General features: G+C 46.7%; 1 protein-coding gene across 1 annotated transcript; it reads right to left on the reverse strand.

Moving 5' to 3' along the window:
* Window positions 1–11,977: 11,977 nt before the first annotated feature.
* LOC141985227 (ankyrin repeat domain-containing protein 9-like) lies at window positions 11,978–17,657 on the reverse strand. The gene is made up of 3 exons (XM_074949142.1): window positions 16,414–17,657; window positions 12,111–14,371; window positions 11,978–12,005 (listed from the first exon to the last, which is right to left on the reverse strand). The coding sequence occupies exons 1-2, from the start codon at window positions 17,284–17,286 to the stop codon at window positions 14,336–14,338; spliced, it is 909 nt and encodes a 302-aa protein (XP_074805243.1). The 5' UTR covers window positions 17,287–17,657; the 3' UTR covers window positions 11,978–12,005; window positions 12,111–14,335.
* Window positions 17,658–18,645: the final 988 nt, after the last annotated feature.

Raw genomic sequence — 18,645 nt, forward strand, 5'->3', positions numbered from 1 at the left:
CAGTACTGATAAATACCCACATGCTTGGATGCAAGTGGGACTAGCTCCTGGGTTCTCATTTTTGTTTTCCCTCCTTTCCATTACCATGCACAAGGCAGTGCTCACCTGTGGTGCAGGGGAGCTGAGCAGAAAAATTGACACCATCCCCCACCCTGATTCATTAGCTGCTTGTGTGTGGGGCAATGCACCCAAGTTGGCTGTAGACTCGTCAGTCACAGCAGTACCCAGAGTCTCAGCAGCCTCTACATGGACCTATTTGTGTGGTGGAGGATTGTGCTGGATTGGGAGGGGTGGGGGGTGCTTACTGAGAGAATGCATGGAAGGTGAAGTGGCAACATTATTATGGAATATAACATATGCTGGTGAATCTGAAGGTGGAAAGGAATTGGGATGACAATAATCATGTAATGAGGGATTTCATGATTCTAAGGGAAAGGAAGAAGTGAACGCAGCAGAATAAGGACAATAGACTTCAAAAAAGCAGACTTTAACAAACTCAGAGAACAGGTAGGTAAGGGCCCCTGGGAGGTAAATTGTAAGGGGTAAACTAGTTTAAGAGAGCTGGCAATTTCTCAAGCAGATGCTACTAAAGGCACAACAGCAAACTATCCCGATGCTGAAGAAAGATAGGAAGACGAGTAAGAAGCCAATATGGCTCCATCAGGAGCTCTTTAATGACCTGAAAATCAAAAAGGAATCCCACAAAAAAGCAGAAACATGGATGAATTGCTATGGATGAATGTAAAAGAGTAGCACAAGCATGTGGGGACAAAATCAGAAAGGGTAAGGCACAAAATGAGTTTCACCTAGGAAGGGACAGAAAAGGCAGTAAGAAGAGTTCTCTAAATACATTAGGAGCAAGAGAAAGACAAAGGAAAGTGTTGGTCCTCTACTTAGCGGGGAAACAGAGCTAATAACTGATGACCTCAAGAAGACTGAGATGCTTAAGGGCTATATTGCTTCAGTGTTCACTAAAAAGGTAAATTGTGACCAGACACTTAACACAATTAATAGTAACAGAGGGAAGGATCACAAACCAAAATAGGGAAGAGCAGGTTAAAGAATATTTAGGTAAGTTAGATGTAATTAAGTTGGTAGGGCATGAAGCAACCTCAGAACTGTTAGTGAATATCTTCGAGAACTCATGAAGGACAGGTGAGGTCCCAGAGGTCTGGAGAAAGGCAAACATAGTACCTAACCTTAAAAAGGAGGAACAAAGAGAACCCAGGGAATTATAGACCAGCCAGCCTCACTTCCATACCTGGAAAGATATAGGAACAAATTTTTAAACAAGCACAGAGGCAACATACCAGCAGAGAAGGGATTAGAGAGTGCCTTTGGGCCCAGCTAGCCCCAGCCCACTATGCCTGCAGCCAATGCCAAGTCTGGAGAAAGGATAAAAGCGGACAGCCCGTCTCAGCTCTGGGCTGACTGGCCAGGAAGGATGGTGGAGCTCTGCCTCTTTGCCTCAAGAGAGCTTCCCTTACAGAATTGTGGAGACAGACCTGCCAGCCACAGCAGCCTTTGGGGGAGAACAGCCAGATCCCAAGGATCAAGCAACACTTGAATCAGAGACTGGTTGGAGAACCAATCTAAAGAAAAGAGCAGGGATGCCCTTCTCCTGGAAGACTGGGGATATGACCCAGTATTGAGTATTTCAGTATCTTTATTTATTTACTTATTTTTGTTATATAACATTTTGGGGCTGAGCCCCTCAACCCTGCCCAGAAGGGGAATGAGACTGAAGGGACAATTAGCTGATGGGTTAGAGCCTGCCTCAGTGGACACCACTGATATAAGCTTCTTTCCTCCCAGGAAGACCACAGCCATATCTGGGCTCCCAGAAGGTTCACTAGGGGATGCTGCTCTAGTCACACCACTACAAATCCATTTATAAGCACCTATTGGTAATAACCAATATAGATTTGTCAAGAACAAATCATGCTAAACCATACTGGCCTAGTGGGTAGCAGGGAAGCTATAGACATGCTATAGCTTGATTTTACTAAAGCTTTTGATGCAGTCCCACATGACCTAAGTAAACTAAGGAAATGTGCTCTAGATGAAATTACTATAAAGTGGGTGCCCAACTTACTGAAAGACTGTACTCAGAGAGTAGTTATCAATGATTTGCTGTAAGACTGGGAGGGCCTATCTAGTAGGGTCTCATAGAGGTCTGTCCTGGGCCTGGTACTAGTCAATATTTTTATTAATGACTTGGATAATAGAGTAGAGAGTATGCTTACATAATTTATGGATGACATCAAACTGGAAAGGGTTGCAAGAATTTTGGAGAATAGGATTAGAATTCCAAATGACTTTGACAAATTGAAGAATAACTGGCTAGGTGGTCGTACTGCTGAAAAGGATCTGGGGGTTATAGTGGATCACAAATTGAATATGAGCCAACAACGTGATGCAGTTGTTTCCTGCTGGGGTGTATTAACAGGTGTGGCATATGTAAAATTTGGTAGGTAATTGTCTTGCTCTACTCAGCATTGGTGAGGCCTCAGCTGGAGTACCATGCCCAATTCTTGGGAGATTTTAGGTTAAATTTAGGAAAAACTTTCTAACTGTAAGGATAGTTAAGCTCTGAAATAGGCTGCCAAGGGAGGCTGCGGAATCCTCCTCATTGGAGATTTTTAAGTACAAGTTAGACAATCACCTCTCCGGGATGATGTAGCTATACGTGGTTCTGCCTCACTGCAGGAGGCTGCACTAGATGACCTCATGAGGTCCTTCCAGCCCCACATTTCTATGATTGTCACTTGACAGATCTGGCAGATATGGGCTCCTATAATCTGCTGTGAATTTCATCAGCTCAGCTCAGCAGCTCCTTCAGGTGGCCACACTGCAGGGGTTTACATAAACCAGCGTGTAGCAATGCTAGACTCACTGCCTCTCCTGCTGGTCATCTCAGGAATTAGCTCTTTCCAGCCATCGGCGCACCCTCTGCAGGCTGGTGTCTCGCCTGCCGCTGGCATCCATGTCCCTCCCAGACCCCAGTGCCCTTTACCCTTAGGTGCTGCCCTATCACTCTGGGTCTCCCCTCCCTGGGGAACCCCCATGCTCTAAACCCACCTTGCCTCAGTGGCTACTGCCAGTCATCATCTAGCCCCCGCTTACTGGGGCAGACTGCAGTCTGTAATGGCCACTCATTATTGGCAAGGGTTTAGGACCTACTGCCTTTGCCTAACTCTGGCCTGTCCCTCTACAACCCCAGTACCTTTTCATAGGCCTTTATCAAGGCCTGCAGCCTGAGCTCTCCAGCTCTCTCCCTAGCACTGCTCTACCTCAGGCACCTTACTCCCAGACAGGCAGCTAGGCCTTCCCACTCCAGTGCTAGAGTAAGACTCCTCCAGCTCCTGGCCCACAGCCCTCTTATGAGGGCCAGCTGGGCCCTGATTAAGCCAGCCACACCTGTGGTCAGCTACATAGTCAGCTTCCCCCAGCTGTTCTTAATCCCCTTTCCCAGCCGCAGCCCTCTCCGGGGCTGCTTTTACTATTGGCTCTCCCAGGGCTGTTTTAACCCCTTCAGGGCTGGAGCAGGGTGACGACCCCGCTACATAGGGCAAAGCACTGACAGGGACTTGCCCTGAAAACAGAGGCATTCCTGACTTTCAGGGACACACGGTTATTACCCAAATTCTTTACGAAATCTGAGATTGTGTTATCCATTCACATGAATGCCCACTGAGGTGTGAGCATGGGGTACAGGAGTCATCTTGTGGTGGCTGGAACCTGAGATAACAATGTTGGGGGCAGTGGAGTGGACAGGAGTTAATCGGTGGCAAAATGTTTTGCCGGCCTAGCAAAAAAACTGCTAAGACTGGTGATAGGCATCAGCTCTCGCTTGAATAAAATCTCCAGTCAGTTGACCGGGCTGCGCTTTGCTCAGAACTGGCAACCGCACAATGTTGAGTCTCCCCCTGAAATTTCAGTTTGTAAATCTGAATGAGTGCCCTGGCACTCGACAAGTTTCATCTCCATCCATCGCTCCATTGCAGGCAGCTTTGGTGCTATTCAGAAGAGTTCAGTCTTTCAACCTCGAGTGCCAGCGGCCAGTCGCGTTGGTGGATTCTGGCAAGCTGGTCTGACTCTCCAAGGCCTGATCTAGGCCACGCCTAGTATGGACACAGTTATACCGGAGTAAAGGTGCCTTGTACCAGTATAGTTTATTCCCCTAAATTTACAGGAATAACCTTTATACCAGTACAGCTATGTCCACACGAGGGGGGTGCTTTAACTGTACCCGTGTGGTACAAGTATTGTGTGTAGACAAGCTCTAAGAGGTAAGTTTATTTTTGTTTTTTCTTTATCTGGGGAAGCTGCATGACACAGGGATTCTTGCCATACTCTCCTTTTTTCACATTTTGTTTTGGGACGCTTGTGGGCAGAGCTCTGGAAAGCAGGGTGGGAGCCCCCCTCTTTTGCCATTGAGATCCCCTAGGGGTGTACTCTTCTCATTCTCTGTGTGTGTGTGTGTGTGTGTGTGTGTGAAATATTTAACGCTCTGCTCTCTCTAAACATGAAATCCAGCAAAGGTGATTCACCCCGAAACGGATCTCCACTCCATGAAGGACCCATGCCAGAAGAGGAGAGCAGGCTTTACCAAAAGAAGTTACTCACTGTGGAAGCAGGATGCATCTGGGGCCTGTTCTGGGAAATTATACTAGGTTTCTGAATCCTGAAGGAATTATGGAATAGCCCCCAGAGAATCTTGAGAATTTCCCAAAGTAGGATTGTGGGAGTTTTGAGAGTTTGACTTCTTCTCCCACAATCCCCAGGAACATGCCGGAGATCTCTGTGTGTGCTTATTCATCTACAGTGTACTGCAGTTTGAAGCAGTGCTAGGAATTCTGGGATATGTGCCTAGAAGAACAAGACGGAGTCACGTCAGCTCCATTGGAGCTAGCTAACTTGAGTAAAATACAATTTAGCTAACTGTAGCGTACACATGGTTCCTATCTGTGAAGCACTTCATCTTGACAACATTTTCCCAGAGCACAAAGGCATCTAACCTTTGTAGTCATCATTTTTCAAGAGTTCTCTTGCTGATGGTGTAGTATAGCGTAGTTACAGCTCAGCTAAAGTCATGGAAAAGGCTCCTATATAAAGGCAGCAATTTGTGATTGGACTGTTTCACTAGATGGATCCAGAGACTAAATTTCCTTTCAGTGACTCTGTGCTAATAGGCTGCCATTAGTCCCAGCTAGCCTAGAAGAGTCTAGTTAAAGGAAGTCAAAGCTAAAGTAGCAATCTGCCTAGGGTGCCCAATTTTGGCTGGGAAAGTCCCTTTTTTAAGCCCTGTCATGGCTGCCCCGACTTTTTTGGCAAAACTGGGCATTTGTCCCGTTTGCTCTTCGCAACTTGATCAATTGGCAAGAGTAAGTGGGACAAATGCCCACTGTTTTCAAAAAGATGGGGTGCAGAAGAATGTGCAGGGTGGGGAGTGGCAATGCCAGCCCCAGGCAGTGGGGAGGCCGGGCTCAGGTGGGGGGCAGGCAGGGCTCAGGCGAGCAGCAATGCCAGGCCCAGCCTTGTGAGGGGAGGGGAGGGGAGGGCAGGGCTTGGTCCAGCCCCGCGCGATGTCCCGTTTTCCCTTTGGGAAATATGGTCACCCTAAATCAGCCACTGAGTCAGGAGCAGGGTTAAGCTGTATAAAAACCAGGAAGCAGAAGCTCCAAGGAGGTATGTTAGGGCCTAAAGAAAACTGGAGCTCGTAAAAAAAAAAAAGAAAAGAAAAATAAAGAAATAAAAAACCCACAACTTGTTTCATTGAAATGAAAAATTGCAACCAGCTGTACATTTGGTCAAAAATAAAAGGGGCGGGGGAACCACAAGATTTCATCAAAAATTATTCCCCTTTTTAATTGAAATGTGGAATTCTTATTCTATTTTTGTAACAGCTCTGGATGTGCTCTGCCAATGGGAAGCTGTAACTCCATGCACAGGGTTGGTTTGCTGAAGATTTTGTTTCCATTTTATTTGGCTGGTGACCTTGTTCTCTACTTTGTTCAATGCAAATGCATAAGAGAGGTGCAACCCTTTTCTGGCCTTGTTATAGGCCCCAATTCCGCAAAGCATTTATGAACATATTTAACATTAAGTATGTTCTTAAGTCCCATTGAAATTAGTGACTTTCCATTGACTTCAATGGGATATAAGCATGTGTTTAAATGCTTTGCTGAGTAGGGACGGGACTATGCAGATGTTTAAAACTGAACATTGCCTTAAATCCTTTGCTGAATCAGGGTCTTAATTAGCAGCCCTGAAGAATTATAGACGAATCAGCCTAACTTTGATACCCAGAAAGATACTGGAACAAATTGTTACACAATCCACTTGTGAGCTCCTAGGAGATAAAGTGATAAGGGATAGCCAGCATGGATTTGTCAAGCATAAATCATGCCAAACCAGTCTATTTCCCTTCTTTGCCAGGATAACCAGACTAGTGAATAATGGGGAAGATGTAATATATCTTGATTTTTGTATGACTTTGAATGGTCCCCCATAACATTCTCATAAGCAAATTAGGAGCGTATTTTCTAGATCATAAGTTTTTAAACTGGAGGGCACAACAAGGTTATCAGAGGAGTGCAAGATGGGATGGAGTAGCTGCAGCTGGCTGGGTGCCCAGGCCATGGCAGGGCAGCAATGGGGAGAATGCGTAGGGAGTCCTCAGCGGTGTGGGGGGTCCCTGCCCAGCCCAGCCCCGCCCAGCCCAGCCCCAGTAGCAGCCTACTGCTCTCCCTCTTTCCCTCCAACCTCTGTGTGTGCTGTCCCACCCTGCTGCCTGCTGGGGCCTGGACACCAGGCTGCCTGCAGCCCCCCATATTTTAAACTCTCCAGAGCTCGTGGGAGTGAGAAGCTCTGGGTAGTGGGGAGGGAAGGTGAAGAGCCCTGGTCCGCACTGTGCTGCACTTCCATGGGCTTCGCTTAGGATTGAGCCAGCCTGGTCCTGACACTACCCCAGATGTGAGCTGCTCGCTTTCTCCATGAGTCACTTTCTGCCCCACACAGGGGACAATTGGCAATGGGGGGCGGGAATGCAGGGCAGGGAACAGGACTGTTATGTGGCTCCAGCGGAGAAGGGGGGAGTGCAGCAAAAAAAGTTTGGGAACCTCTAGTCTAGGTGAAATTACTGAAAGGTGGGTGCACAACTTTTGAAAAACTGTCCTCAAAGAGTAGTTATCAACAATTCATTGACAAAGTGAAAGGATGTCCTGGGGCATGTGGGGTCCTGCAGGATCTGTCCTGCTTCCAGTACTGTTCAATATGATCATTAACAACTTGGATAATGGAACGGAGAGTATGTTTACAAAATCTGTTGGCTGACATCAAGCTAGGAGAAGTTGCAAGCACATTAGAGGAGGACATTAGAATTCAAAATGATCTTGACAAATTGGAGAATTGGTCTGAAGCTAACAAGATGAAATTCAGTAAAGACAAGTACAAAGTACTTCATATTAGGAAGGAAACATTAAATGCAAAATTTCAGAATGGGAACTAACTTGCTAGACAGTAGTATTGCAGAAAAGGATCTGGGGATTATAGTGGATCACAAATTGAATATGAGACAACAATGTGATGTTGTTGCAAAAAAGGCAAATGCCATTCTGGGATGTATTAACAGGAATGTTGTATGTAAGCCATGGGAGGTAATTATCCTGCTCTACTCAGCCCTGGTGAAGCCTCAGCTGCTGGTGTCCAATTCTGGGTGCCACACTTTAAGAAAGATGTGAACAAATTGGAAAGAGTCTAGCACAACAAAAATGAGAAACGGTTTAGTAAACCTGATATATAAGGAAAGGTTGAAAAAAAATGGACATGTTTAATTTGGGGAAGAGAAGACTGATGGGATACCTAATAAATCTTCATATAGGTATACAGGTTGTTATAAAGAGAATGGTGATCAATTGTTCTCCATGTATAGTGAGGGAAGGACAGGAAGAAACTGGCTTAGTTTGCACCACGAAGATTTAGGTTAGCTACTGGGGAAAAATTCTTACTATAAGGATAGTTGAGCAGTGGAACTGGTTACCTAGGGAGGTCATGGAATCCCAGTCATTGGAGGTTTTCAAGAACAGGTTAGACAAACACTTGTCATGGATGAACTAGGTATACTTGGCCCTGCCTCAGCGTAGAGGGATGGCGTGGATGACCTCTTGAGGTCCCTTCTAGCCCTACACTTCTATGATTCTCCATTAGCTGGTATCTTGTCATTTGCACCTGGACTAAACCAAATCAGAATGGTAGTGCCACCCCCTTTGCACAATTCTGAATGACTACTCAAGGTGCAAGGCACGAGGGAGTCCAATCCTGAGTCCCTTCTGGAAGATGGTCTGTCTGGAAGAGTCATCTTTTTTGTCTCTAGCCCTCAGACATAACTGTTCACTTAGTAATATAAGAATGTTACTAGCCCTGCCTAAAGGAGATAAGCGTGACTCAAATCCACCCTGGCCTGTGTGGTAATTTTCACCATGTTACAAGTGTCTCTGTCATAGGGTGGCTGGCCTCTGGGAATGAAGCTGGTCCAGACCCTCGTGCCAGAACAGGTGCTCCCAGTTTGGCCAAATAAGAGAGCAGGGCAGCTTCTGAGGCTATAAAGGACCAACGAGAATCTGAGAGAGAGAGGGAAGGAGACTTTGTGTGTCTGGGACCTGGGGAGACAGGGCTGCCTGGGAGTAGTAGCTTGGCGGGAGATTAGAGCTGCTAGAGCCAGAAGGTGGTTCCTGGGGGAAGGCTGAAGGCAAGAAGAGCAGCAAGAGGGGTTTGCTGGCTGATCTCCCCAAACCAGAGGGGCTTCAGACAACTGAAGGCAAGAGGAGCAGAAGAGGGAAGCGCCTGCTGGCTCTAAGCCAGAGAACCAAAGCCGAGGGCCAGAGAGGGCTGAAGTTGAGAACCAGTGGAGAAGCTTACCCACTGATGTCTCCACATCAGACAGCTGGACCCAGGGGGTTAGTGAGAGGACAAGGGGGAGTAAAGGATGCTCCCTGGTGAGGATGGTCTTCCCAGCTGGGAAGAGCAGGGTTGCACGCCAGCTGAAAGGGCTGGAGTGGCTGTCCCAGGACAGAAAAGGACCAATAAGGATCCTGGATGTGGTGGAAGACACCAGAATATGGTATGGAAGGAGTCTCAACAGAGAGACTGGGGAGGGTAGGTGGGTCACTCTCGGTAGAGCAGGGTTTTAAGGACTACATGGATTGGGGGTGAAATGGAGTATGTTTGGGACTTTTTGTTGGGGATTAATTGATCAATATTTTTGACATAAACGAACCCTCAGGAGGGGTATTATTGGGCCTGGCATAGAGTCCTTGGGTTACATGAGAGGGGAAATGGGGGCAGACATCTCGGTTGTGTCATGGTCGGTTGCAGAGGTTACTCCAGTTGGAACTGCCCTTTGACAATCCGGAGTGAAGGTGATACAATGCTGACTTCATTTCTCCTGCTTCTCTAGTTTCTGTTCCCCTTGGCAGCCAATTCTTTATCCCAGCAGAAAGATAGGTCATGCAAGTAACAGAATCAAGAAGGGGCAGTAGTTAACAGCATGCAGCTTTTCAGTTCTAGGTCACAAGTTCAAATCTAGTCTTGGTCAGTAGTGCTCAGAAGTTGTTGCAGTTTGATGGCTGTTGAGTGGCCTACAGAAAATCAGTTGGTGGTGTCAGTCCAGCTTCTGGTGGACAAAGGTCCACATCATCAATCTCACTAATTACGCCAATTAATGGCAATCTCAGCAGAGTGGCCAGTGAACCAACTTCTGTATCACTACAGCCCATGTCGTAGCATCTTTTGCATTCCCGTTCTCAGAGTACTATCATGCAAGACTACATCTTCCTCTACAATGGCTCCTGCCACGCCTGGAGCACTGATCTTAGTCTTTTTGGGTCAGTAAATCAATTTTTTTGCCCGCCTCTCCCCGACAGATAAACAGTTCCTGTCACACTCACTATGCCCAGGGCCAGTTGAGGAACTGATTATTTGAAATATACCTCAAATGTAAATATTGTGTGTGCCGGGGATCTCCAGGTACCTCCTGCTGAAGAAGTCCAGCTCTGGTACTTGTTCCTGTCAATCCTGGGGACTGTCTTTGGTTTCAGAGGGAATAGGACCAGGAACTTAATTTAAAAAGAAAAAGCTGAAATTCCCCTTTACATTTTGGTTTCCCCCTACTCAGGGAACTAGGGACCACAGGTTTTTGCAAGGCCACCTGGGGCAACCAGAAACTTACAGTTTGCAATCCTGTAGAAGTCAGACACTGTTTGCCTAAAACACTCCAGTCAGCAGGTCCTGATCCTGCTGGGAAAGGGTTAAGTGGATTTTAGAGACTCATACTGGTTACTTCCCCTGTATAGAAGGAAGGTGGGAGTGACTCTTTGGGGAGAGAAGACATGGGCTGGGGGCTGAGCAGTCCCGAAGGAGGAACTCCAGGAGCAGCCAAGCCTATGGAGGAGATGTGAGCTGAATTTATTGTCTTATTGTTGATTGCTTGGCTAGTGAAGCCAAATCCCAGGAAGGGGATAAGTTTGTGGACTGCAGATTGGGAAAGCAGCCTGTCTGCATCATTATACTCCCATCAGATGAAAACAACTGTCATAACCGAGCTGAGCTGAACTCAAACCAGTGACCTACAGGTGAAAAATTTCACATCCCATTGCCAATTCCCTGAGTCATCCACTTACCTTCCCTCTGCATTCATTTTGTGTTGACCCACCTTCAGCTGGTGGTGATACTGTGATGGGTGGTTACATGACATCACACAGGATCATCATCTCATGACATATCCAGATGTTACAAGGCCATGTAGAAATGACTTTGTTCCTGAGATTACATTCAAGGGGATCTAATATTCAGCATAAGATAATCAAAGACCAAAAGTAGCTAAAACAATAGGAACAGCTCCTGCCAGATATTCCTGACCTAATAGGCAATAAAAGACACATTCAGTTTATACTGCAAGTTTATTACAGTAATACAGTCAGATTAAATAATCTTCGTAGTTGATATAATTATATCAGAAAGAATATAAATATTTTAGTTTCAATACAGGCAATCATTTCATCTTTACCGTGCAGAGAGTAATATACAAACAATCATATGGAATAAAATTAAACAAAAGAGAGAAACCTAAATTACAAAGTATGGCTTTAATCTATAAGAAAGTTGTTTCATATGATGAACATTCATTTGTACTTAAGGTTGGCTTGATTCAGTTCAATCAGTAAACACCAGCATTTGTCAGTTTCACACTGAACCCAAAAACGGACAGAGGAAAACAAATGGTCATCAATGCTAATGAACATTTAGAGACATTAAAAATATTTTTTAGACAAAAACATAAGAAGTCCTCGGGGGACCTGGCCCTTTGCTGTTAGCGGTTGTACAATGGTATCTAGAAGCAGGAGTTCTCAGGCCACTGAATTTCTCTGGCAGCACAGAAACAGGAGCCTGCTTGTTCGGCTACATAGCAATAGAAATAAAAGCTGGGGATGTCTGTTTAAAAGATTTTATTTCGGTAAAAAATTGATTCAAAAATAGATGGTGATGCGATAACAAATCCATTGCTGCCCAATTACACCTGTCACTGTGCTCTAACCCAGGGGTGGGCAAACTATGGCCCGGGGGCCACATCCGGCCCTTCAGACACTTTAATTTGGCCCTCGAGCTCCCGCTGGGGAGCAAGGTCCAGGGCTTGCCTTGCTCCATGTGAGCCGTGGCTCTGCACAGCTCTGAACAGCGGCATGTTCCCCCTCCGGCACCTACACGGAGTGCGGCCAATGGGAGCTGCAGGAGCGGCGCCTGTGCATGGGGCAGCGTGCAGAACTGCCTGGTCACGCTCCACGTAGGTGCCGGAGGGGGGACTGGCCGCTGCTTCCGGGAGCTGCTTGAGGTAAGAACCTGCTAGAGCCTGTACCCCTGACCCCCTCCAGCGCCCCAACCTCCAGCCCTGATCCCCCTCCCGCCTGCCAAACACCTTGGTCCCAGCCTGGAGCACCTTCCTGCACCTCCAACCCCTCATGCCCAGCCCCAGCCTGGAGCCGACACCCCCAGCTGGAGCCCCCGCATCCCACACCCCAACCCCTGCCCCAGCCCGGAGCCCCCTCCTGCACCCTGAACTCCTCATTTTTGGTCCCACTCCAGAGCCTGCACCCCCAGCTGGAGCCCTCACCCGCTCCTGCACCCCAACCTCCAATTTCATGAGCATTCATGGCCCGCCATACAATTTCCATACCCAGATGTGGCCCTTGGGCCAAAAAGTTTGTCCACCCCTGCTGTAACCCATTGCCACTTGGTATTCAGAGACAGAGCTCCCTCTTCAAGAGCACAGGCCACTTTAGCTGATAAAGAAACTTCCTTAGCTGCAAGCAGTAACTTAGCAGGGCTTACGAGACACCGTTTTCTTGATTTAAATAATTTATAGGCTTTCTTAAGGTATCGATCACTGTAGGATCCAACTATCTCACAAACACTGATGAATTTATCCCAGAAACTCCTCTGTCAAGAGCAGCTCAGGCCATGAAAGGGCAGTGATCTATATACACACACACACAAACACAAGCTAGGCCTTTCCAACTATATTCATAGAAACTGAAATATGTTAAAAATCCTGTTGAGCCTACTGATAATCCAGAGCGTGGTACAAATTTCTCCCCCCTCCCCCTCCTCTTCTCTGTCTCTTTTATTCTTTTGCCAAAGTTTAAAAATAAAGACCTTAAACTACACTCATTCAATGCATTTTTAATGCCAAATGAAAACTTTGCTACATGGCACCAAGTGCCCTTTTTGTTGTTGTTTGTTAAAAAAACAAACAAACAAACGATCACTAATGTATTTGTCATGCAAGTGCAGGGATTTTTTCCTCTGGAAAGCTTCAAGGCTACGGGCTGATGGGTTGGAGGGATTGTTTAACAGATCTAGAATTTAGTTTTGCTCATGAGCAGGCTTAAGGAGAACAATGAATAGGGAACCTGATTTTCTGTCCTATGTCAATGAAAATTGTGATGAAGCTGAGGTAGATTTGGCTGTGTAAGGTGTAATATCCTACAGAGAACGAAGACACACAGGAGATCAAACAGATAGATCAATGCAAAGGATAGGCGAACGAGCAGGGGGAAAAAATCCCCGCCCTTCCGTCAAAAAGAGATCCCATCCAGGATTGTTCCCTCATCATGTCCTGCCTAGTTAGCAACACTACAAGCTTCTCCCCTTGGCCCATCAGTGTCCATTGACCCTGGCCCAAAGAAACTCCCTCTAGAGGTCAAATGGTAAATCAGGCTCCAGGGCCCACCCGATTCTTGATCACTCTGCTAAGACTACCAACAAAGGGGCAAATTGGAGGCAGCGGTAGTGATTTCTTTGATGTGGATATCTGCCCATCAAGAATTGGGCTGAGAACACCAAACTCATTGCACACAGGGCAATGAACACACATCAGATGGTAGCGACTTTCAACCAGTACTGACCTAGGCTGCTGTAACACCGTAGTATGAGCTACAGGAGAATTCCTTTCGCTGCTGAAAAGAGGTGTCTTCTCCTTGCTGCAGGCCACACACAAGCATCACAATGCCCTTGAACCTCCTGCCCCCGCCAACTTGGTGAACTGAAGATATCTGCATAGACTGGAGCAGTGGGGAACCTAAGCTCTGACCCTGCAGTGTGTGAAATTGATGCCTGTTCACAGGGCCTGTGCACCATTTAAAGCTCACATGTGCCCAAAGCATTTGTTCTAGCCCTCTGCCAAGGGGTAACTTTCCCTCTGTGTTACTGGAAAATACCATATTGCGCACACCATCAATCCCTACAATCTGTGTTTTGTGTAGAAACAACCCACCCACCCACACCAGCTGGAGTGGATTTTCTGAAACTCAGTTCTGCACGGAAGGTCTAACGCTATCAGAGAGCATGAACATACCTAATGAATTCCCTTCCACTGTTCTTAATATGGAATTTCTGCTACTGGAGCTTAATTAGCACCTTAATAATATTCCCACCTTCCGCCCTCTCCCCCACTGACATCCAAATTAGCTGCTGCAGCTCCAGCATGGATGAGCTGGGTGGATCTGGCTCCCACTGACTCCAGAGGCAGCAGGACACAGCCCGCTCTTAACAGCTGTGCTATTGTTCTGTCAGTTCAGCAGCCTTGGAGGTGGAACATCAGTTTTGTCTCCTCCCCTCCTGCCCTGTGACACTGGGGGCTGATGACGCCTTAAGGCTGGAGGTGCCTGCACACTCTCCATGGACTGGCAGGATGGGCAGGGCAAGTGCTTATTACGCTAATCTGCCTTCAGCTTGGCTCCCGCTTCATGGGAAAGATACCCCTGAGCTGTGACAGCCTTCAACTCTGCCAGCATGTGCTGCAGGGGCAGTGTCTCTGCAAAAATAAAAAAGGGGGGTTGAGGTTTACACTGAATTCCACTCCCACCAGTCACCCCGCCCAGCAAGGAATACATCGAAAAGGAACTGTTTGTCCTTGGAGATGCCATTGAGGCACAATGCAACAGGAGGAGAGATGCAGGGAAATAGATTAACCCTTTCACTGCTGGTCTGCCATTGAAAATGCTGTGCTGGCATTTTCTCCGCATACCGGTGACGATAAAGGGGTGTTAAGCTGCACGCATCACACTCAGCAGCGCAGAAGGTGCCATGCGCTGGAAATGGTACGTTCAGTAGCAGAACCTGAGCATTCTATCCGGATGTGCCTGATACATACAACAGGGACACTCCATGTGGACATATCCTGTACAGTCAGCAGCCCATCAGGGGCACCTCACCTGGGCGTACCCAGTACGTTCAGTATCAGGCTGCCCAGATACCCAGAGCAATATAGCAGTGGTGCCCTCAGGACATTCACTGCCAGTGTCAACGGGGCTGCATCCATTGACGCCAACAGAGAACATGGCTCAGCATTTTACTGTCTGAGATGTAGGTCATCTATAAACGTAACAAGTGGTCTATTCAGTGTGCTAGGTAGCACAGCACTCTATTGCATACCATTTCTTGTTCACAACCTCATGAATCATGAGGTAATGTGTAATCATGCCCTTTGCCTACCACTGCATATATTTTAAAGAGCTCAACAATGCGCTCTCTATCACACCCTACAAATATGTGGGAATGTGTTCCTTTTGGGGGCTAGGGACTCGAGCAAAGGGTTAAATTGAAAATGAGACCACTTTGACTAAAATAACGTTATTGTATAGCTAATTAAGGACTATGCTACGAAGGGCGTCGGAGTGGCCTGCTGCTGGGCCATGATTTCACTAGTCTGCTTTGATTGTGGCGAGGGGTGTGGGGAGTAGCATTCCACACCGACAGCAAGATACTGACTGATTAATAAGGGGAGTCCCGTCTGTGCTTTTGGGAATTCAAGGCAGCCGACATCAGCTTCCGGGCCCAGTCCTGTGAACACCACCTGTCTTCAGCTCCCATGGCAGGACTGGGCCCTATATCTGCGGCTTGGAGGATGAATGACCTAATCTGCCACGCTGGTGATTTATAGCAGCAAAATACCACCGCCCATCTTCAAGTAATTAGCAAATGCAGGTGGCTTTGATATAAATCTCCAAATCAAGGCACAGCTGTAACTCTCTTGGGGACACCATCACTCCTGAAAACAAAAGTCCTGGGGAACTAATGTCACGCATTAAAGATGGACTTCCACTCACTGGTATTGCCAGGATTTGCATTTTTTCACTGAACAGCATGGAGGACGGATCCCGCCCCACTGCACGATTCTATAGAAGCTTCAGCACGGGGATAGCCTTTAACCCTCTCACTCCCAAATAAAAAAAAGGCTGCCTTCTCATCAGTATGCTGCCTGTCTTTATCCTCTGAGCAAGAACACAGAGTCCCTGACTCTAATCGAGGAAATGCAATAGTATTCTGCAGCACTGACTCAACACCACTGCAGTAAGAGTATTGTGAGCCACAGGATTCCTGATCTTCACTGGAGCAGAAAGGAAACCTGACATCTCAACCCCGTTGGTGGTTTTTACAGGGCTGGTCGAGTACAGTTCCATCGTTACGGTATTTGCAAATCACAATGGACAGGGCATTCTTTTTCACTGGCAGAATTTACACAGGATACTGTTAATACGTTGGGAATTCAGATACACTGATTTCAGCTGGCCGTTAAAAAAACTGCTTCAATTAAACTTAACCCTTCACATGCACCACAACAAAAAAAGAAGAATTTTGCTTTCAAAAGTGCTGTGCCTGCAATCGATTAGAAAAACACTGAAAATCTTCTCATAAAATATTGGATTTTCAAATGGGACCTATGGGAGGTAGGTACCAAAATCTCATTGAAATTCTAGGGGAGGTAGGTGCCTAACTCCCTTAGGAGCCTTTGAAAATCCATTCCCCCCCTCCCCCCCCGCACACAAAAAAATATAGTCAAGGAAAAACATTTACCACATTTTTTGTCTGTAGTTTTTTGCCATAGGAAGGTAGGGGCTTTAGTGCCTGAGGTATAGGTAGTTCCTGGATGCTTTTAGGAAAGTGTGAAGGTGGGAGAGACTGGAGAATAGTTTGCATAGCTTGCAGGTATAAAGAACCAGGTGTGTTCCCCACCAGGCTGTTGAATTTGTCTTCCCCGAGCAAAGCTGTCCAGTGGTCTGGATGATCCTGCAGAACTTTCCGCATCTTAAACTGTGGGTTAGGCATGAAGAGCAAGAGGTAATCGAGGCAGAGCTTTTTTGATGCCACGTTGACTTTGGAGTCCCACATCTGCTCCAGGATGACATCCAACGGGGTGAGCCCCTTGCTGTCCTCGATCCTGGGAGAAGCCCCATTTCCTAGGAGGATGAGGACGGTCTCTGACCTCAGCAGTTCGCAGGCAAGGTGCAGCGGGGTCTTGCCATCTTCCAGATGAAAGCAGCCGGTCCTGTTGATGTAGGAATTTAGGCTGGGTAGCTTGTGTGCAATCTTGATGATCAGCGCCAAAATGTCCCTCCTGTCGTATGTGACTGCCATGGCCAAATGAGGGGCAGAGGACGGGCAATAGCAGAAATGCTCTCCAGGCACCTTGAGAGCGTCCTCTGGAAAATGAGACAGCAGATACTGGGCATAAGGCAGGTGATTATGCACCACTGCATAGAGAAGGGCTTCCGAAGGCGAATATGTTCTCAGGCTTGCATTTTCCTCCCAGTAAAAATATTCCATAGTTCTCATATCTTCCAGCATCCACACCGGTTTGTGGTCTCTCACAGCCTGGTAGAACATATAGGATAAGAACTTACAATGCCTGCTCTGCTCATCCTGCAGGCTGGCCTGGTTACTGGCCATGTCTCAGCAAATAAACAAGACCTGCACACAAGCTCGCTCCAGAATGTAAGATTCATTCACTTTGAATGCAGATCCCGATGCTGCTGCAACCTTCAGCCTGTCATTGCAGCCCAGACTGCACTAGCTGGAATGCCTCGGCTTGAACATCTCCACCCATTCATTGTTTTTTCCCCTCATTGCAGTGGTTTTGTTTAGGTAAGCACAATCCCACGGGCTCAGTTAACCCATGCCATGCAATAGATGGTTAGTCAGTGCACTCTGCTCCGTGCACAGCACAGGTTACTAGAACACTGTCAGACTAGCAGTGATTTTTATAGATGCAGAGCTACATAGGAGAGACTAAAATTAGCTTTAGAGGTGAGGCAATTTTCTGTCTGTGTTTGATGCCTACCCAGATCAGCTGATATAGTGCAGTAAGCACAATATGCATTTATTCATTTGTCTTTGTCCCTCGTACTTCTACAATTCCTTATATAATAAATGTATATTGATACTATATAATCAATATTGAGTACCATATATAATTTCCATATACTGATTGCTAGCTATATGGTTATAAAGTGACTTCTATTTACTAAATACTGTTAAGGGTGACCCATTAGGGGACACGGATAATGGTTTGTCTATTAGAGGTCATTGATGCATAAGCCCATAGGCTGAAACTCTACACAGAATGAGCTGAAGACACCATGCAGTAACCCCATCCAGAGTCATAAAGGATATTGGATAGTTAAAGCACTTCCCTTTGTCTGGCAGTTAAAGCTCTGAGGTTCCTTTGTGTTGCAAAGCAGCTGCATGAAGAAAGGATTAATGTCCAAGCCACCTTTCTGTCTAGACCAGCTAGTCTGAGGGGCATCCTTGCACTTGGGGTTTCCCAGGTGTCCATGCAGGGGAGTTTGGGGCTGTGTGAGACTTGGGTGAGGTCTTGGGAAGAGACAGAGGCCCAAGGCAGATGCTTCTGGGACAAGACAAAGGTACCTGACCGGAGGTTTCTGCAAGAGGGTGTGACCTGTGTACTGTTTATTACCACCTGTGTTCAAGGAAACAGGATTTGCACACATTGGAAATAAACAAAATATACTGAGAAAATACCTGACTCTGCTTCATTGATTTCTGCTTTAAATAGGACCTGACCTGCAAGGTCCTGAATTCTGTTATAACTTGGCAAAGGGGCAACAATCTACACTGTGTCCATACTGGGAGACTCAACACACAACGTTCAGATCTGGATTTTGAAGAGCCCAAAGTTGCAAGGTGTTCAGGTCCAGGGGTTTGGATCATCATAGGATAAAATTAGGTCCATTTGCAAAGTTTGGGTCTGGATCTGGGTACAGACTGCAACCTCCCAGCCCACAAAAT

The sequence above is a fragment of the Natator depressus genome, chromosome 3, assembly GCF_965152275.1.
Source record: "Natator depressus isolate rNatDep1 chromosome 3, rNatDep2.hap1, whole genome shotgun sequence".
Taxonomy (NCBI): domain Eukaryota; kingdom Metazoa; phylum Chordata; order Testudines; family Cheloniidae; genus Natator; species Natator depressus.